Below are 22,092 nucleotides of genomic sequence, written 5' to 3'. Positions count from 1 at the left end.
GAAAAAATGCTGCCTCCCAGAGAATCTTCAGTCAACTTAAATGGGCTTTTTTTTAAAAGTTAATTTTACATAAATGTACAACTGCATTACCGCTAATATTTGCTCAAAAAAAAATTGGGTTTAGCTTCAGTCATATGTGATGCATGCTGTGATCATAGGTTCCTGCACATTAAATAGGTTGAAGCCATGTTTACCCTTTGAGGAGGTTTTGTGTCATTTGTAAATGAAGCACATTGATTGATTTGATTTGTGATTCATTGGCACAAAAAATTTGAAATTTTATATCGCTTTAGTTTCCAGTGACTTGAGATTAATTATCTAGTAGATGTGCTTGGATAGGACACAGTTTATACCAGTTTTATTGATGAAAAACTTACAAAACTCCAAATATACCCTATGTAACTGAGTGCCTAATTTAAAAACATTTTCTTCTTAATTATTTTATATGTGTAGTGGTTATGAAAATAAAGACTACAGGACAATGTTGCAGCAGCTGGTAGTTGGACACGGGGACATGAACTGCATACAATGTGAGGTGCCTTTTTTCCGTGCACCAGCTGACTCATGTTCCCCTGCTACTGTAATCTAACAGTAGATGTTTACTGTACTTGTGAATATGTTATTAACAAGAAATATACTTTTAATTTAAAATTTTTAATAAAACTAAAACAAAAAGAAAGCAGTAGTTGGATTGGCACAAACCAAAAATCAGAAGAGATGAGACGGAAGAGACTTGCATGTTTTTATTTGAATAGATATACTGTATACTCTTTCTACAATGGTAAATACTTGACATTTGAGATTTAATGATTGTTACGGCAAAATAGGAAGTTTTTGCATCCACCATCTATTATAGGGGATAACCCCTTTTTTTGTATTTTACACCAATGTGATGCTTCGCTTCTTGCGAGCAACAGGTCTGGTGCAGAGTGTATGGCCACAGCTGCATTCCTCCACATAGACATATGTGTAGGGGACCACATCTCCATTTAGGCAGTGCAAATCAACAGTGCGGTTACTGGATCTTGTTTCTTTACAGCAGGAGCAGGAATGCTGCACTAAAGATGCTGATTCAGAGTACCTGAGGAAAGCAAAGGAAAAATTGATAGTCAAAATCAGAAGAAGCTACATGTACCTGTTCTTATTTGATTATGACTTATATAACAATACGAAACATAGTCATACTTGTAAGTAAAAGTGTTGCAGGATCCCTCACAATATGGCATTTCAACCTCATTGTTTGATTGACAATCCCTGTGCGTAACCTTGCTTCTCAAGGGTACCATCTTGCAGGCCATGTCCTTCTCCACACCTTTAGTAAAGAGACACAATTAGCTTTTAATTTACGTGCACTGTGTCTAAAACAAGCAGAATGTCATACTTACAAACTTTACAACAGCCATTCGCTGAAGTTTCAATGGTTCCCTGAGGAGAAAATTCCACAGCATCAACAAACTTTTGGTTTCACTGTTTCTCTCACACGCAGTCAAAACTTTCTGAATGTGATGCTTACAGGTTGACAGTTGCTCTCCTGGAATGGTGGGCACACAACTTGTGAATGGAGCACTGTAAACGTGTCTTCTTTCTTAATGCAGGTGAAGAGCTCACACTTGTTGTCAACTGGTGACCAGGTTTGTCCTGCCTGCAGAGCAGTGAAGTGGATGTACAGACACACACAATATATTCGGGGAGGTTTTAAAACAGAACTCAGAAAACAAAGTTGATATAACTTACCACCAAGAGCTGCTTAGTATTGTTAGTATTTAGGACACAGTGTGTCTGCACACACTTCCCGCAGCACTCATCTGCTTCTGTTTCTACATATTTATAGCCCTGAGAGAAAGGGAAGAATTAAGTTACCATGAACAGCTTTACAAATTCACCATGCTAGCAAACATACAAATAAAAATGCACTGTATGTATTGTTTGTGTGGCTGTAAAAGTGTTATATTTCTTACCATATCGCAAGACTCTGGACATGGAGGAAACTCACAGCTTATTTTGAGTAGACCAGTGACGTTGTGGACCTCATGTGTACAGGCGCATTCCTGACACGCAATACCAGGAACTGTTGCACCAGGCTAGTAAATGAGGAGGAAATTCATAAATTTGGCTAGAGAATGCTGTATCAGTGCCTCAGAAATAATTTAATGCTAATGGTATAGCAACATGACAAGTAGTCCCTCTATTTCCATTCCTTACCTGATATTCAACGTCTTTGTGGACGCAAACCCTTTTAGGTACTACAAAACAGCAAGGGAATCAAAATTATCTAACTACTAGAATTAGGTTTTATAGATATAAAATTAATAATCATAAACTCACCACATGTTCGCTCTGGACAGCATTTTCCCTCAGGAACAGTAACACTTGGTATATTACCAACGGGACAGTTCATGTCAATGGATGGGCACGAACTGGCTTGACATTCTTTGAGGGTGGTAAAATAGTGACAACAAATAATTGTATCATTGTCATTAATGTGTATAGGAGTCTTGGAATTCTGGAAGAGAAATGTGCATTGATACTACAAGACTTACGGCAAACAAAGGCAGCACAACAGGGGTCTGATGGACTTGTTTGGTTGACAAGGACAAGTCCTGGGCCAGTGCAATTCTCTACAGGTGGTTTTGGGCATTCCTTTGGTTTACATATCACAGTCTTGGTGGACTCCAAGCAGATGCAGTCTTGGCATTTATACTCAAATTTCTCATTGAACTGGAAAAAAACAACAGAGCAGTGACTTCACTGTCTCTTGCAAGCAAACTATATAAACTATAGGTCTTAATTGAACATGAATAGAGATTCACCTCACGAGGAATCCCCTCAGGATCAAGACATCCTGTTGGAAAACAAGCAGCACTGTTGGACTTTGTGACTGATACAATACATTCAGCTCACTGATAAGTTTCAGAGATCCACAATACGTACCACACTTATCAACACATAAGTCAGAGTCTTTGCTGAAGAGTTTCATGCCATCAGGACAAAAGCAGCCTTCAGTAGTGAAGTTCAGAGTTGGGTCATTAGGACTGTAATATTAAATCAACATAAAAAAAGTTGATATTAATTTTAAGGATTCTTCAAAAAGTCTGATTGATGTTCTGCATTTACAGAAACTTTGTCAATAACAAAGACCGAATATTACCATACCCCCTTTTTGTTCAATATATCTGTATATGCTAATGCAAACAGTGAACTGGAAATTATTTTGTGTTTGTTGGAACTTACTTGTCTTCACAGGTTGGCTGTTCTGCAGGACCACAGGGCTTGTAAATTTTGTTTGATGGACAGTCACTTGCTATTAGTGAAGAAAAGACTATTTTAGAATACATGTTTATTCTATAGATGCAGCAGAATGTGCAATGTATGCTTGATCAGAAAAAAGGGAAAGTGGTTAGTTCCTGCTGCTGATCCCTGCATTTACTTTAAAACCGGTAGATACAGTTATCAATATCTTCTATCACATTATGTCTGTATCTGATGGGTATACTCTTGTAAAGAGACAGGGCTTATGAGTAAAGTTAGCAATGATGACAGATTTGTAAAATGAAAGTGTCATCCATAAATTAAGGTAATGGTTATTTAAAGCTTCAAATCTGACTAAGCATTGTAATGACGGTTGCTTACTACACAGCGTGGTGTGGTTCCTCCAATGTATGCAAATTCCTTCCTGAGCACAGGCAGCAGCATAAGTCTGCAAACTTGTGCACTCTACTGCTGGGTTGGAAACATGGCAGCTATCAAAAACACAGCCTTGGTAGAAATTGTCAGGAGAGACAACTGGATGACATTCTGCAAAGAGACTGAAAGTAAAACACACACAGAGCACAAACATTATTAAGGTTTTTGATTTACAGTATGTTATATAGTATTCCAACTGTTAATCATATGTCCACCTGCTTTTAAGAAGATCACACATGGATTCTGGGTTGCAAGGTGAAGAGGTTGGTTCTGGTTCAGGCATCTGAGTTGGCAAAACAGGAGGTACCTTGCAGTCAGGTTGGTAAATGTGTTTTGCAGGCCAATAGTCAGCCATCACAGCACAGCTTTCAACCAGTTTGCCATCAGGCAACATGCAATCATCTGCCTGGTCGTTATTGCATGTTCCTAGAAGAAAAATCATATTTTACAGTTTTCAGCACAAATATCTTATCAGTATGGCTGTTGAAGGAGAAACCTTACCACAGTGGCCTTGTGTGTTCTTGCCAAAGTATTTATAAGGGAGGTTGACACTAAAGCCAGTTATTCCAAATGTTACGATCACGTTTAGATGAGGGATCTCATAAATCAAGTTCAAGCCAGTACTCAAGACTTTAACACCTCCTTGTGAATAAGGTAGTGGCAAATGTTGGCCATCTTTGAGTGCCTGCAGGGACAATTAAATATGACATACCATGGGAAAAAATCCCTGTTAGCATTTTCATCTACACCTTCTCCTTTAAATCAATCTGAAAATAAAGTCTTCATATAAACATTCACACCTCTAACTGGACTGCTCCAATTAGGTTGTGATTAATGAGTGTGATAACTTGTGATGCATATGATATGATTAATGATCGTGGACAAGACACATCTTCAGTCGGATCACAAAAGACGTTGTCAATATAAATCTTCAAGTCTGCTTTTGGTACAATCTCTTCCATCAAGACATAAGTACAGTTTCCTTGATAGCTGTAGTAGAGACCATCAAATGTGATGTAATGGGGGTCTCCCCAACCTTCACATTCACCTGAAAACATTGGAAATAGAGAAATTTCAGAAAAGTAAAATACAAGGATATATACCATAAAATACATTTAAATATCCAAAGAAAGGCTTACAGTCACAAGCATAATGTTCGCAGCAGTGGTGTTTATCATCCACAAGAACTGGTTTCTTTCCATTCAAACAGGTAATCTCCTCAATGGGTGGACATTCATATGGAACAATTTCAACAATGTTGTCCTCAACGCATTTGGCCATGATGCACTCACACAACCAGAAGGTCTCATTTTGCTAATGTGTAGAAAAAAGTGTAATCAGAAAAATCATGTACTGAAGTACATTGTTTTACAATGCAAAACATGTTGGCTTTTCGTTTACCTCTAATTGAAGAAATTGGAAGAATAATACATAATAGTACAAATGACAAGTTAAGATTCTTACAGTTACATTCCACTGAGGGCATTCAGGTCCTCTAGGTGTGGGTGTAGGTGTGGATGCAGACGTGGGTGTAGGTGTGGATGTAGGCATGGTTGTGGACCTACAAATCGTAGTGCTGTTTTGAATCTGACAAATTTCCGAACATATCACTGTGAGACATATGCCCGATCCAATGTCTTCCATGTCAATTATTATGTCTCCTAAAGATCAGAAAACAACATGAACAATAGATTAAAGGATGGTAATTCTTAAAATATTAAATTTGCATACATATCTTGCTGTTATCAAACATATATTTGTATTTCTTTTCATACCTGGAAGATAACGGTTTCCATTAAAAGTACAGATGCATTTTGTAGTGGTCATTATGGTTGTAGTTGTTGTTTCAGGTGTAGTGGTGGTTACAATCGGAGGCTTGGTAGATGCTGTAGTTGTTGTTTCAGGTGTAGTAGTCGTTACAATCGGAGGCTTGGTAGATACTGTAGTTGTTGTTTCAGGTGTAGTAGTGGTTACATTTGGAGGCTTGGTAGATGCTGTAGTTGTTGTTTCAGGTGTAGTAGTGGTTACAATTGGCGGTTTGGTAGATGCTGTAGTTGTTGTTTCAGGTGTAGTAATGGTTACAATTGGCGGTTTGGTAGATACTGTAGATGTTGTTTCAGGTGTAGTAGTGGTTACAATCGGAGGCTTGGTAGATACTGTAGTTGTTGTTTCAGGTGTAGTAGTGGTTACAATTGGAGGCTTGGTAGATGCTGTAGTTGTTGTTTCAGGTGTAGTAGTGGTTACAATTGGCGGTTTGGTAGATGCTGTAGTTGTTGTTTTAGGTGTAGTAGTGGTTACAAGTGGAGGCTTGGTAGATGCTGTAGTTGTTGTTTCAGGTGTAGTAGTGGTTACAATTGGCGGTTTGGTAGATGCTGTAGTTGTTGTTTCAGGTGTAGTAGTGGTTACAAGTGGAGGCTTGGTAGATACTGTAGTTGTTGTTTCAGGTGTAGTAGTGGTTACAATTGGCGGTTTGGTAGATGCTGTAGTTGTTGTTTCAGGTGTAGTAGTGGTTACAATTGGTGGTTTGGTAGATGCTGTAGTTGTTGTTTCAGGTGTAGTAGTGGTTACAATTGGAGGCTTGGTAGATGCTGTAGTTGTTGTTTCAGGTGTAGTAGTGGTTACAATTGGCGGTTTGGTAGATACTTTAGTTGTTGTTTCAGGTGTAGTAGTGGTTACAATTGGTGGTTTGGTAGATGCTGTAGTTGTTGTTTCAGGTGTAGTAGTGGTTACAATTGGAGGCTTGGTAGATGCTGTAGTTGTTGTTTCAGGTGTAGTAGTGGTTACAATTGGCGGTTTGGTAGATACTTTAGTTGTTGTTTCAGGTGTAGTAGTTGTCACAATTGGAGGCTTGGTAGATACTGTCGTTGTTGTTTCAGGTGTAGTAGTGGTTACAACTGGAGGCTTGGTAGATACTGTAGTCGTTGTTTCAGGTGTAGTAGTTGTCACAATTGGAGGCTTGGTAGATACTGTAGTTGTTGTTTCAGGTGTAGTAGTGGATACAATTGGTGGTTTGGTAGATACTGTCGTTGTTGTTTTAGGTGTAGTAGTGGTTACAAGTGGAGGCTTGGTAGATGCTGTAGTTGTTGTTTGAGGTGTAGTAGTTGTCACAATTGGAGGCTTGGTAGATACTGTAGTTGTTGTTTCAGGTGTAGTAGTGGATACAATTGGTGGTTTGGTAGATACTGTAGTTGTTGTTTCAGGTGTAGTAGTGGTTACAATCGGAGGCTTGGTAGATGCTGTAGTTGTCGTTTCAGGTGTAGTAGTGGTTACAATCGGAGGTTTGGTAGATACTGTAGTTGTTTCAGGTGTAGTAGTGGTTACAATTGGTGGCTTGGTAGATGCTGTAGTTGTTGTTTCAGGTGTAGTAGTGGTTACAATTGGTGGTTTGGTAGATACTGTAGTTGTTTCAGGTGTAGTAGTGGTTACAATTGGTGGTTTGGTAGATACTGTAGTTGTTGTTTCAGGTGTAGTAGTTGTCACAATTGGAGGCTTGGTAGATACTCTAGTTGTTGTTTCAGGTGTAGTAGTGGTTACAATTGGAGGTTTGGTAGATACTGTAGTTGTTGTTTCAGGTGTAGTAGTGGTTACAATTGGTGGTTTGGTAGATACTGTAGTTGTTGTTTCAGGTGTAGTAGTGGATTCAGTCCTTGGCGTTGTGGTTAAACAAGGTACAATACAACATACGCGGATCTCATAGTTTAAGCACTTTTGTGGACGACCTATCTGATCCTGATATTTACATATTAAACCATAGTCCAGTTCACAACTAACAACTTGTCCAGTTTCAGTCTTAATGTCTTCAAAGTCTACCGCAGGGTAGTCTGTGGCTCGACACTCAATGTCTTCTTTTTTTTCACATATTTCCTTTCCACTCTTTGTGATGTTCTCATATGTTTCCCAGTCATTTTTGTCTATTTTGGGGTGATGCACATTGTACCAATCCGACCACTCACACCCAGGAACACATGGTGTAGTGGGAGAGGTTGTAGATGCTGTGGATTTTGTTTCAGGTGTAGTAGTGGATACAATTGGAGGCTTGGTAAATACTGTAGTTGTTGTTTCAGGTGTAGTAGTTGTTACAATTGGTGGTTTGGTAGATAATGTAGTAGTTGATTCAGTTGTAGAAGTGGTTTCAATTGGAGGTTTGGTAGATACTGTTGTTGTTGTTTCAGGTGTAGTAGTGGTTACAACTGGAGGCTTGGTAGATACTGTAGTTGTTGTTTCAGGTGTAGTAGTGGATACAATTGGAGGCTTGGTAGATACTGTAGTTGTTGATTCAGTTGTAGAAGTGGATACAATTGGAGGCTTGGTAGATACTGTCGTTGTTGTTTCAGGTGTAGTAGTGGTTACAATTGGTGGTTTGGTAGATACTGTCGTTTCAGGTGTAGTAGTGGTTACAACTGGAGGCTTGGTAGATACTGTAGTTGTTGATTCAGTTGTAGAAGTGGATACAATTGGTGGTTTGGTAGATACTGTCGTTTCAGGTGTAGTAGTGGTTACAACTGGAGGCTTGGTAGATACTGTAGTTGTTGTTTCAGGTGTAGTAGTGGTTACAATCGGAGGCTTGGTAGATACTCTAGTTGTTGATTCAGTTGTAGAAGTGGATACAATTGGTGGTTTAGTAGATGCTGTAGTTGTTGTTTCAGGTGTAGTAGTGGTTACAACTGGAGGCTTGGTAGATACTGTAGTTGTTGATTCAGTTGTAGAAGTCGATACAATTGGTGGTTTGGTAGATAATGCAGAAGTTGATTCAGTTGTAGAAGTGGTTTCAATTGGAGGTTTGGTAGATACTGTTGTTGTTGTTTCAGGTGTAGTAGTGGTTACAACTGGAGGCTTGGTAGATACTGTTGTTGTTGTTTCAGGTGTAGTAGTTGTCACAACCGGAGGCTTGGTAGATGCTGTAGTTGTTGTTTCAGGTGTAGTAGTGGTTACAATCGGAGGCTTGGTAGATACCGTAGTTTTTATTCCGGGTGTAGTAGTGGTCACAATTGGTGGTTTGGTAGATACTGTAGTTGTTGTTTCAGGTGTAGTAGTGGTTACAATTGGTGGTTTGGTAGATACCGTAGTTTTTATTCCGGGTGTAGTAGTGGTCACAATTGGTGGTCTGGTAGATACTGTAGTTGTTGTTTCAGGTGTAGTAGTGGTTACAATTGGTGGTTTGGTGGATACTGTAGTTGTTGTTTCAGTTGTAGTAGTGGATTCAGTCCTTGGCGTTGTGGTTAGACAAGGTACAATACAACATACACGGATCTCATAGTTTAAGCACTTTTGTGGACGACCTATCTGATCCTGATATTTACATATTAAACCATAGTCCAGTTCGCAACTAACAACTTGTCCAGTTTCATTCTTAAAGTCTTCGAAGTCTACCTCAGGGTAGTCTGTGGCTCGACACTCAATGTCTTCTTTTTTTTCACATATTTCTTTTCCACTCTTTGTGATGTTCTCATATGTTTCCCAGTCATTTTTGTCAATGTTGGGGTGATGCACATCATACCAATCCGACCACTCACACCCAGGAACACATGGTGTAGTGGGAGAGGTTGTAGATGCTGTAGTTGTTGTTTCAGGTGTAGTACTGGATACAATTGGCGGTTTGGTAGATACTGTAGTTGTTGTTTCAGGTGTAGTAGTGGATACAACTGGCGGCTCGGTAGATGCTGTAGTTGTTTCAGGTGTGGTAGTGGTTACAATTGGTGGTTTGGTAGATGCTGTGGTCATAGTCACTTGAGTTGTAGAAGTTGTAGTTGTTTGTGGGGTGGTTATGCAGACATAACTTCCATTTATCACGGTATGATTGATGCAGATTGCATAGTAGCACATTCCCATGTTGTCAGTCACATTATAAATAACTTCATTCTCCTCATACAAAGTCCCATTGAAAAAGCAACCTGGACAGACATCTACACAAGTCTGGTTCCTCTCATCAAATATGGGTTTATCTTCAGGACATACGGGGTAACATCCTGTAAAAAATCAAAACAAACTGCATTACACATTGTCTTGTCTTACGTATTGTTTTTGTCTGGTTTTGATTCTATTCTTTAACAGTGAAGATGGTAATGCTCTTTAAACATAACTTTTTTTATTGTATCGTGAAGCAAGTCAAGTTTAACACTTTAGATATAATTTCTTTAGATATTAGAAATGTCTCTTTTATTTATCACCACTAAAAGACCAGAGATAAATTTTTACCTTCCAGGTTTGGTGTAGGGTTGCTACAAATTCCATTTGGATTTAGACAGGTCTTGTAGCAAGGTGGGTGACAAGGGTTGTAGTGCCACTGGCATTCCTCTGGCTTGTTGTAATAATCACAAAAGATGGCTAGAAGAGAACAATACAGGGTATGTTACATTTTAAACAAAGAACATTAATATTCAAATGAAATGCTCAACTTCTGCATCAATTTTCAAAATGTAAGCTTACTTTATACCCTGTATTGTTATATCTTTCTTTTTGCGACAGTCATAAAGTCTAAAAAACAGATGTTAATCATAGATTTCAATTACATTTTGTACACTGAACTGATTCTTTCATTTTTGGAAGACTTTGCAGTCTTAGAAATATGCCTGATGTAGCTCACCATCACCAAGTACGAATGAGGAGTGAATGAATGATCTATCTACTGTAAAGTGACTTTGATTGTCCAGAAAAGCACTAAATAAATCAAATCCATTATTCTTATTACTATTCTACAGTCATTTACTAGTGTCTATTGATAATGTGCAAATGCTTTTGCTCATTCATATATTACAATAATAAAAACATATTAAAAAAAACAGCTGCATGAAAAAAATCACATTCATACACACACTATATTATTAGGGTTCAAATATATTAAATATTTATTCAAACCCTAATAAATATGTAAATGAAAGACTTTTTGAAACTTCAGAAAAGGTTGTGAAAAACCTCAGGTTAATATGGAAGTAAAATTGTAATTTACTTACGACAGAGTTCTGGAGTTCTCCATGCAACGCAGGCACCAGCCTCATTACAGGCCTGAGCATAAGCTGCAACGGCTGTGCAGAAACATTCACAGTCTCCTCCAGTGTCACAAGCACATGAGTCTTTCACACAGTTTTCGTAGAATGAATGACGATCTACCTGTTATGAAAATATTTTATTTACTTTGAAAAAAATTCCGTCAACCGCAGAACTTAAAATGAGAAACAAATCTCATTACCTTGTCGTGGCAGTCTTTGAAAGTTTCTCCAGATATGATGCTGCACATCATTTTTGCCCAGTGATGTCGATGGGGATTTTCAACACAAGGGTCAACACTCATGTCCACATCTGGACAAGTGTGTGATGTCTTCCAGCTGTTTGCAAATTCTAACACACTGCTCACTATTAGCTGATTGCTGGTGGTAAAGTCATTATCTCCATCGCCGTCAAAGTTTCCACACAGGCCACATACCTGTCCCTGTCGAGCCAAAGAAAAAGAGTCAATGACTTGTTTATCATCTGCATATAGACAGCGTCAACACCATAATGCATTATATAGAACAGATATTCTGCCAAGTTTACAAAAAAATGGTGACATGATAAAACTCACGCTATGGTCTGGTTTCAGGAGGATGTGAATAGTTGTTTTGCGATCCCACATAACTACTAGACCATTGGTAGATTCTAGCACCAGATACAAGCCAACTCTCCTTATTTGGTACTCAATCTGAGCACCATGTCCCAGCTCTACCTCTTCAAATCTGCCCTTTAAGAGATTGACTTCCATTCTCTGTAATGTCAAAGAGATTTCGGTTGACCTCTTTTTGATGAGTAAGCTGCAGCTGGCTTTATGTACTCAGCCCATTTAGTATTTTAGACACATGTCAGTGAGTTGGTATGAGGTCTTACCCCAAGGCGGATTCTGATTGTTTTGGAACATGTTGTACCTGTAGATCCACATGGTACATTTTCTGTGACAACTTCAAAGCTGTGTTGGACTGTTCTATTGCCACATTTGTTCTTTAAAGAAAGAGATTCATTAGTTTACATTTTGCGTCATAGTAGTCTGTTGATCACATCACACTTAATATTGGCTGTAAATACTCTACGACATGTAAGTTTAACATGTAAGTTTAATTACAATTATAGAATTTATGTCATATGTTTGAATGGACGACTACAGCTAATGTGATCAGGGAGACAGGTAGGAGACTACTTGGTGTGCTATCTGGAAGGAAAGTAGATAAGGAGGCCTGGTGGTGCAATGAGGAGGTACAGGCGTGTATACAGAGAAAGTGGTTAGCTAAGAAGAAGTGGAACACTGAGAGGACAGATGAGAGTAGACAGGAGTACAGGGAGATGCAGCGTAATGTGAAGGGAGAGGCAGCAAAGGCCAAAACAAGGAGCTTATGATGACATGTATACTAGGTTGGATAGTAAGGATGGAGAGACTGATCTATACCGGTTGGCAAGACAGAGAGACAGAGATGGGAAGGACGTGCAGCAAGTTAGGGTGATTAAGGATAGGGATGGAAGTCTATTGACAGGTGCCAGTAGTGTGATGGGAAGATGGAAAGAGTACTTTGAAGAGTTGATAAACAAGGGAAATGAGAGAAAACAAAGACTAGAAGAGGTGACTGTTGTGGACCAGGATGTAGCATAGATTAGTCAGGATGAAGTGATGAGGGCATTGAAGAGGATGAAGAGTGGAAAGGCACTAGGTCCTGATGTGACATACATGTGGAGGTATGGAAGTGTCTAGGAGAGGAGGCAGTAGAGTTTCTGACTGGGTTGTTCAACAGGATCTTAAATAGTGAGATGGGAATGGAGGAGAAGTGTGCTGATGCCCATTTTTAAGAACAAGGGAGATGTGCAGAGTTGTGGCAACTGCAGAGGAATAAAGCTGATGAGCCATACAATGAAGTTATGGGAAAGAGTAGTTGAAGCTAGACTAAGGGCAGAAGTGAGCAGCAGTATGGTTTCATGCCAAAGAGTACTACAGATGCAGTATTTGCTTTGAGGATGTTAATAGAGAAGTAAAGAGAAGGCCAGAGAGAGCTGCATTGTGAAAGCTTATGACAGGGTGCCCAGAGAGGAACTGTGGTATTGTATGAGGAGGTCTGGAGTGGCAGAGAAGTATGTTAGAACGGTGCAGGACATGTATGAGGACTGAAACAGTGTTGAGGTGTGCTGTAGGTGTGACAGAGGAGTTCAAGGTGGAGGTGGGACTGCATCAGGGATCAGCTCTGAGCCCCTTCTTGTTCGCTATGGTGATGGACAGGCTGACAGACGAGGTCAGACAGGAATCTCCATGGTTTATGATTTTTGCAGATGACATTGTGATCTGTAGCGAGAGAGGTGGACGATATGGTAGAGGTGGAGGTTTGTCCTGGAAAGGAGAGGAATGAAGGTAAGCCGCAGTAGGACAGAATACATGTGTGTGAATGAGAGGGACCCAAGTGGAAGAGTGAGGTTACAGAGAGAAGAGATAAAGAAGGTGGAGGATTTGAAGTACTTAGGGTCAACAGTCCAGAACAATGGAGAGTGTGGAAAAGAGGTGAAGAAGCGTGTCCAGGCAGGATGGAATGGGTGGAGAAAAGTGTCAGGTGTGATGTGTGATAGAAGAGTTTCAGCTAAAATGAAAGGAAAGGTGTACCAAACTGTGGTGAGACCAGCGATGTTGTTTGGTCTAGAGACAGTGTCACTGAGGAAAAGACAGGAGACAGAGCTGGAGGTAGCAGAGATGAAGACTCTGAGATTCTCTCTGGGAGTGACCAGGAAGGATAGGATCAGGAATGAGTACATCAGAGGGATGTTAGAGGTTTTGGAGATAAAGTCAGAGAGGCCAGACTGGGATGGTTTGGACATGTCCAGAGGAGAGATAGTGAATATGTTGGTAGAAGGATGCTGAGTTTTGAACTGCCAGGCAGGAGGCCTAGAGGAAGACTAAAGAGGAGGTTTATGGATGCAGTGAAAGAGGACATGAAGGTAGTTGGTGTGAAAGAAGAGGATGCAGAAGACAGGATTACATGGAGGCAACTGATTCGCTGTGGCGACCACTGAAGGGAAAAGCCGAAAGGAGAATGTCATAAGATGTCATATGTTTGAATGTCTATAATGAAGCCTGAGATGACATAATAACATAAATGAAACCAGTGTGTCTGAAATAGGTACATTGCAACACATTGATTACCTGAACAACATCAGTGTGTAAATGTATCAATAAAACAATGTGCAATGCATGTACATAAAATTCTGCAGAAAATCTCTCTATGCAATGCAGCAAATTATATATATTCAAATATTACATTTGATCCACTCAGGGTAATGATGCAAAATAAGGATAACTAAGCCTCCAGTATCTACTTTTACTGTTCACCCATGTGTGAATATATTTGATGACTTGGAAATGTAAAGTTTACCTTGACAGCAACATAGGAACATTCTCCATTAAATCCATATATTTTCTTGTCAAATGTACTGAAGTGACCACTGCCATAAATCGTGCATGTTTCTGGACAAATATGCTCTGTGCACTCCCAGGTTCCACTTTTGCAGATGCTATATATCAGAAATTATTAAACATGTAAAACACACAATTTTAGTAATATTTCCTCATCATAATATGATGTGTCTCATCTAACCAAGAGAAGGACATACCAGTTGTTACATCGAAGAGGGATTTGTGCTCCAGGGGCATATAAATGCCCCTCATACTGACATGGACATTGATTCTGCCTCACACAGGATCCTTTACCATTATCAATTAGGCCATCCGGACACTTACAGCCAGATTCACATTCTGTAGATGCCTGGGAAGAGTTACATGAAACAAGACACCATTACTGATTGTGTTAAAAATTACTATTTGAATCGTACCTTCATATCAAGTCACCATATTACAATGTTCATCATCAATTTCATTACTATTAGACTCCGCTATTTGAGACGACTGACTCACACAATCATTGTTTTCCAGGTTTAGGCATGTTTGAGCACACTGCAGTCCTAGCTCTCCTGTTCGTGCAGTGGAGCAGTCGAAGAACTCTTTGGGAGAGGGGCATGCTGAAATAGAAATACAAATTTAACTAAGATTCATTTTCTTTTTGAACAGTTTTATTGTAAACAAACAAGCAAAGACAAACAAAAACCTTACTCATTGAGCGGCTCCTCCAAGAATGGCAGTGAAGCACACCATTGGTGCACACGCTAAAGGATACCAAAGATATATATGATACAACGATACTTAAACAACAACAACAACAACATAGTTTCTGTATATTAAATAAACTGCAGATGTACAATGAAGTCATATCCTTAATTCAATATTATGGATTTTAAGCCCAATGCAGCCCAAACGGAAACATCAGACTCACCAATGTTCATCTCTGACACTGATAGACTTCCCAGCCTTAACATATGCATCATTATGGTAGCAGGAGCACTTGGCCATGGGCACACATATACCGTTTTCATTCAGGTAGAGACCCTCAGCGCATGAGCAGCCGTCAACGGGCAGGAAGTCAGATGTGCAGGTTTGCTGCTTTAAGCCGAGTGATCTGCAAGTCCTCTGACATCTCTGATGCTTGTACGAGAATGTCTGAGATTCTGGGCAGTTCTGCGCATACTCATCTGTTTCATACAAAATGCAGCAATGATTAAATTAAAGATTTATCACCAACTAAAGATGATACTTAAAATCCAAAAATCTTGAGTCAGACTTATCAAATCAACATTATGAAAGGAATCCTTACTGCACACATTCTGTCTCCAGTCTGTCAAAAATACTCCCTTTGATGCACAAGCCCTTACATAGGAAGAGAAGACGGCACACAGGCAGGCCTCACTTTTCTCACAGTTACAGCTTGCATAAATGCATCGCTGTAGAACACAGTAAATTCATGTTATGAATTATGGTCCCTTTAATTGATTTGATTGAGTTTTTTAATTGATTAAAGACAAACAGAAAAGTTTTCTTCTCTACCTTGTAGTAACTCTCAGGATCCACTACTAAACGGCATGGGGCAAATTCACTGCTTGGACTCAGCAGTAAGGCACACCAATGTCTGGCATAATTCTCTATCAGTAGAAGAACAATGATTTTTCAGATTTCAACTGTGTTGTACTGTCTAATTAAATGTAGCATACTTGCAGACAATAAATAGTTCCAAACAGTAGTTAAACAGCGGAACAATCAATAAATGCTTCTTACCACTTTCCACACTAAGGGCACAGGGGTCATCAAGCCTGTCCTCTTTGTCCTGGCACATGAGGTTAGATTTCCAGGAGTTGCAAAACGTTGCTGATGTTCCCTCCACAATTCCCTGAGGCGTCTTCATGTCGTCAGACAAGATCATATTGTAGTTCCCACATAAACCTAAAGCACCAAACATTATATTGTTTCTAAATTGGATTTTATTGGCACCTGAACTCTAACAATCTGAAATTTGAAATTTAAGTAGTGAGAAATTTCAAAACAAACTAACAAGAACCTTATAAAGCAGTTAAATCAAATAAGGATAACAAATAAAATTAAGTATTGAACTGCACCAATGCCCAATGCATCATATCCGTTTTAAATGCAACAAGCTGTTGTACATGCACGGTCCTCCCACAGATATTTTGACGAAGCAAAGGCAGATGCAAACTTACCGCGAGTCTTTGCTCTGTAGGTCTGCTCCAGACTGATATAGACTTGCATGATAGGCACATGTTGGATCTGAATTTGCAATCCAAAACTGGTTTGGAGCAAGATGTGAAAGGATGAAGCATGGAATATGTTGACGTCAGCTTTATAGAAAGAGAAATACAAGAACGGTCATTTTCTGGAGTCATTAATGAAAGATAACAAACAAATTATTTTATTATTGTCTGGCCCACCTGAGTGATATGGCAAAGTGATGGTCTGCATGTTCTGTTTTACTATTCCATCAGAGGTGAATATCAAAACCTGAATAAAATTAGAATTAATCATGAGATGTGGTGAGCATCATTTGAACTCATTGATGACTACTAGTAATTGAGTTGACTCACATTGTTTCTGTCATTGTTTAACATCACTTTAAGGGTCTTAAGACAAGTGTCAAGCTTCTGATTCACACATGGGGCCAGCTGAGCCAGGATGGTAAACTTTGGACTCACATAATCCTGAAATATGAAAAATATTGTGTTATATCATTTTTAGACTTCATGTGATTATTTGTTTTCTACCATACATGTGGACAGAGCTGTGATTTAGTGACCTTGCTTTCTACTTTGGCTAGGGTGTAGTAACAGTCTCCATGGAAGGTGTATGTTTTCCCATCAAAGGTAGTGACGTGCGAACCCTCTTCAACTGCACATGTTGCAGGGGTTTGAAGGCTCTGACAAGCCCATCTACCCTGAAGGCATGTACTGAAACAAGCCAAATAAGGTTATAAAGAATAGAGACAAAGGATGTATAACATCATGTGATGTTACTATCATACGTCCACATACCATTCCTCTCTGTTTCGTCGGTAAACCTCACCAGAGTTATAGATTTTGTTGTGTTTGCACTGACACTCAGTCGGAGCGATGCATCCTCTCAAGGAAATATCATCAAAGACAGTTCCTGAAGCAGACGCATTTGACATAAACGTGAACATTTACAAACTGTGAAGACATTTGCATTGCATCAAATCGTCATGTGAACGGTACCAACCAGCAGGACAGAAGCAGCCATCCATTCTGTGGTCCCCACACAGTGAACTTGTGTCTAGATTTGTGCATGTTTCCATGCAAGGTGAACCACTTTCTTCATAAACCATGTTGTAGGGACACTGTTTAGCTGTGAAAATAAGGTAAACTTAAATGGTGGATTATTAATTTACAATATTGGGTTGGACATGCATCAGAAACTGGCGAATAAGGTAATTTGTCACATTTATAACTCATCCTCATCTCAATTTAGAGTACCATGAACAAAAATAATAACGTTCAAAGAAAGGACACCATTCAGAACAAATTGCTTTTCAGTGGGATAATTTCAAAGTTTTAATTTTAATTGTATATTAAAAATAATGACAACAAAACAATACCACAGAACTGAGGTGTCCTCCAGTTGGGGGGCTGCCCTCCTGCATGGGAACACAATCGAGAGAACTCAGACAGTGTGCTGCAGACACAGAAATCACTTGTCCGGTTGGTGCAGTCACACATGTCCCGCACACAAGCCTGGATATGAGGTTCAGGGTTAATCAGGTTGGTGCAGGAACTCCAGGACTCTGAACGCAGCAACTTGTCACAGATGGTTTGCTATAATGGAAAAATACAGAGATATAGGAAAGACATTTTCTCCACATGTATAGGCTGTATTAGTACACATCAGTGATGTCAAATGTAAATGAGAAACTCACAAACTCCTGGCATGAATCAGATAAAGCCAGGGATTCTTCTTCCTCTTCGTATGGGTCTTCACAATCATCGTTTGGACGATGGACCTTCTGTTTGTTGCCAAATTCAATGGGGCTGATTTTGCGATCTGTATTTGTTTTAAGAATATGTTGGTGTTAAATGTCAAACATACAGTAAATGACTACTGAAAGGCACAACTTCATACATACCATTATGAATAAACTCATTGTAGACAGGAACACCATTGAAGTCTCCACAAAGTCCACAGGTACGATTTGCATAATCAGAATCCAGTTCAACCTACAGCACAGCAACTGGTTTTTACAAAATATTCACAAGTGAATCAGACATCACAAAAACAATTTAAAAGTGTTCTGCCATTGAGTCATTGCTTCATAAATAAAAATTATTTAAATACATCACCAGCTAAAACTGTGTTCACTTCAGCCCTGAAAGGGAATTTTCTAAATGACTGTGATTTGTTCACTTCAAGAAACCTTCAAACTGTATTAAACTTTCATTCATTCATTCATTCACTCATTCATCGTCAACCGCTTCATGCGCTGTGGCCGGTCGCAAGGAGCTGGAGCCTATCCCAGCTGACTGAGGGCGTGAGATGGGGAAAACTCCGGGCGTGACACCAGTGCACCGTGGGCCACACAGAGACAGACAAACACGCACACACACTCACACCTATGGTCAATTTAGGACTGGCCAAATAAACTGAAGCACATCTTTTTGGAGGTGGGAGGAAGCCGGAGAACCCGGAAAGAACCCACGCAGATGCAGCGAGAACATGCTAAGTCCATACAGAGCGGGACGCTAACCCAGAACCGCCTTGCTGTGCGGCAACAGCACTACCCACTGCACCACCGTGCTGCCATTAAAATTTCAGCCCTTTTTCTTTTCCTTTCGGCTTTTCCCTTCAGGGGTTGCCACAGCGAACTTCAGGGGTCACCACAACAATTTTTTTTTTCAACCCTGATAAATATAAACAAATGTAAGTATATTTCTGAGTAGTAATCTGGTCAATATTAATAAAAAGAAACATGTTCAGATCTATAATGAAGGGGAACTTAATTATCCATGAAGTACAAGTATAATGAAAATGCTTTATACAACAAATGGAGAGAATTGTTAATATTTCATACAATAATCCATATTTTCCAGACATCAGTGTAAAAAATTATGTAAGGAATGAGAACGCCAATTCTATTGTTTACCACATAATACAGAATATATATAAAATAAGTGCTAATTTTCTGCACATATGGCAGAAAATTTAAGTAATTTTTACCATGACTGCATCATCACCGTTCCACATGACAATGATGCCAACTTTTGACTGAATCTTGATGTAAACCGTATTTTTTTCCACTTGTACTCCTGCACTGTAGTATGGCATTCTGACACTGTAAAAGAGACAATGTGTCTTATCAAAATACAAAAATAGAAATAAAACATATTCATCAAAAAACTTAAAGTAGAATTCATTTGGACAGGAACTTTACTCACGGTAGGCCATTCACAGTGACAAGGTTCTTGGTGATATGGAATGAAAGGTCACTGATGGTGACCACCACATAGCTGACTGTAGGGTTTCCACCATTCTCTCTCTTCTTTATGTGCACTGAGAACTCCTGGTAGGACTCATGGCAGTCAGACACCAGGTTATATTCACACAAACCAGGAAACTGGTAGACATCGCCATCAAATGTCTTGAAATGCTCTCTGCCCCAAGTGCTGCAGATGCTGCTGACATGGTCACGAACTGGAGAAGATTTGAAAGAGTGAAAAACTGTTTGATTGACAAACATTGCAGATTATGTGCAGATTATTAAAGCAGAATAATCGACACGCAGTTCTGAAAAGCATTTCACCATAACGTTTTGAGTCTTACCTAGTCTGGCTTGAACATCGGTAACACTGACAACAGACAAAGCCAGGAAACACAACCACACACATGACCACCTCATTGTTACCAGTGGGGACTTGCGCTTCCCAAAGCAAGTAATAGTCAAACAGCACTTCACTGACACACATTTTATACTGAAATGGTCCTCATTTTTTGTTCCCTCCCTCTTTCGAAGCAGGAACTTTCCAGACATCCTTTGTTTGTCAAGACATCAAGAACATGTGCTGAATAGACCTCTGACATTTATTAGAGGTCAATACAGTCATCCCTACATCTTCCTTATTACTTGCTTAGGCAAATATGTTTGTTCTTCGGTTAAGAATTTTATTCATAGAGAAACAAGCAGCAATAAAGGGGTTTTAGTGGCAGTATGTTCCCTCATTCTAAAAACCAGATACAGTAATGATAAATAAAAGTATTGTGGGCCAGTCTTATGATTATATAATTATATAATCCCATCATACCCAATGTCATCTTAGATAATACATGAAAAGCCTCCTGCTACCCCCAAAAAGGCCAACAATGGTTCATCTGTGCCAAAAAGGAGCTGCAGGGAAAGCTTCCTCCTCAAATAGAATGAGTGCAGCTGTAATCAGTCGGTAGAAGCAGTCAGTTGATAGAGTTGGTCAAGTAGTGACTCAGCAGATTAATCCAGTAACAGCTTTGTAGAGTTTTGCTACTTTTCCAAAGAACTACAAGGTAACTCCAGTGTGTTGGCAATACTACTGGTTTTTAGTCTGTGTAACTTAATTCTAGACAGGACATAACATAATTTGTCTCTACGTAGAGATGTGCTCACATAGCTCTACATAGAACCATCTGGCTGTGAGGTGCCCACAGTAATCATATGAAATACGTAACAAACTTGAATCATTCATTATTCTTGAAGATGAGATGCTCCTAATTGTCTTCCCATCTTGTCGCCGCTCATCCGAAACACGGGTCACGGGTTAAACTGCAACCTATCCCAGCTGGCTATGGATGAGAGGTGGGGTACTCCCTGGATGAGCCACCAGTTTGTTGCAGGGCCACACCAAAAGACAGAAACAATGCGCGCTCACACTCACACCTATGGACCGTTTTGAATGACCAATTTAGCTATGTTGCATGTTGTTGGAGGTGGGAGGAAGCCGGGGAACCCGGAGAGAACCCAGGTAGACACGGGGAGAACTCCGCACAGAAAGACCTCAGGTGGAATCTAATCAAAGACATTCTTCCTGTGAGACAACAATACTACCCACTGCACCACCATGCTGTCCATAATTTTAAATAATGTATTGAAATGTATTGAAGTGCCCTATTCTTATTCTTCTTTTCCTTTCGGCTTTTCCCTTCAGGGGTCGCCACAGCAAATCAATTGCCTCCATCTAACCCTGTACTTTGCATCCTCTTCTCTCACACCAACTACCATCATGTCCTCCCTCATTACATCCATAAACCTCCTCTTTGGTCTTCCTCTAGGCCTCCTGCCTGGCAGTTCAAAACTCAGCATCCTTCTACCAACATATTCACTATCTCTCCTCTGGACATGTCCAAACCATCTCAGTCTGGCCTCTCTGGCCTCTTTTCCTCAGTGACACTGTCTCTAGACCAAACAACATCGCTGGTCTCACCACAGTTTTGTACACCTTTTCTTTCATTTTAGCTGAAACTCTTCTATCACACATCACACCTGACACTTTTCTCCACCCATTCCATCCTGCCTGTACACGCTTCTTCACCTCTTTTCCACACTCTCCATTGCTCTGGACTGTTGACCCTAAGTACTTAATAGCCATTTCCATCCTTTTTGCAAAGTCAACTACCATCTGTCCTTCTGCATTCCTCTCCTGGATACCAAACCTGCCCATCACCTCCTCATCACCTCTGTTTCCTGCACCAACATGTCCATTGAAGTCTGCACCAAAGACAACTCTCTCATTTCTAGGTATGCTCTGCATCACTTCATCAAAATCCAGCCAGAATTTCTCCTTCTCCTCCAGCTCACATCCTACCTGTGGAGCATACCCACTAAGAACATTGAACATCACACCTTCGATTTCTAGCTTCAGACTCATCACTCTATCCAACACTCTTTTTACCTCCAGGACATTCCTAACAAACTCCTCCTTTAAGATAACTCCTACTCCATTTCTCTTCCCATCTACACCATGAAAGAACAACTTGAACCC

At 39.8% G+C, this 22,092-nt stretch overlaps 1 protein-coding gene across 1 annotated transcript; it reads right to left on the bottom strand.

Moving 5' to 3' along the window:
• Positions 1-812: 812 nt before the first annotated feature.
• On the bottom strand, positions 813-19,982 carry muc2.1 (mucin 2.1). The gene is made up of 45 exons (XM_068312083.1): positions 19,907-19,982; positions 19,522-19,777; positions 19,304-19,418; positions 18,216-18,306; positions 18,009-18,133; positions 17,691-17,907; positions 17,315-17,440; positions 17,110-17,224; positions 16,875-17,025; positions 16,666-16,779; positions 16,513-16,582; positions 16,285-16,422; positions 15,845-16,009; positions 15,617-15,711; positions 15,387-15,513; positions 15,009-15,264; positions 14,789-14,841; positions 14,594-14,697; positions 14,293-14,444; positions 14,055-14,193; positions 11,542-11,652; positions 11,243-11,422; positions 10,871-11,110; positions 10,635-10,791; positions 9,880-10,008; positions 9,397-9,650; positions 6,739-7,935; positions 5,149-5,271; positions 4,824-4,998; positions 4,485-4,732; positions 4,186-4,369; positions 3,900-4,110; positions 3,631-3,806; positions 3,232-3,301; positions 2,932-3,032; positions 2,811-2,842; positions 2,541-2,718; positions 2,326-2,430; positions 2,203-2,243; positions 1,959-2,081; positions 1,735-1,833; positions 1,514-1,642; positions 1,386-1,425; positions 1,186-1,312; positions 813-1,081 (listed from the first exon to the last, which is right to left on the bottom strand). Exons 1-45 carry the CDS (start codon positions 19,980-19,982, stop codon positions 880-882), a joined length of 7,317 nt encoding a protein of 2,438 aa, XP_068168184.1. The 3' UTR covers positions 813-879.
• Positions 19,983-22,092: the final 2,110 nt, after the last annotated feature.

The sequence above is a fragment of the Antennarius striatus genome, chromosome 4 (genome assembly GCF_040054535.1).
Source record: "Antennarius striatus isolate MH-2024 chromosome 4, ASM4005453v1, whole genome shotgun sequence".
Lineage (NCBI taxonomy): Eukaryota > Metazoa > Chordata > Actinopteri > Lophiiformes > Antennariidae > Antennarius > Antennarius striatus.
The sequence above is the reverse complement of the archived record's forward strand: the minus strand, read 5'-3'. Positions and strand labels throughout refer to the sequence as shown.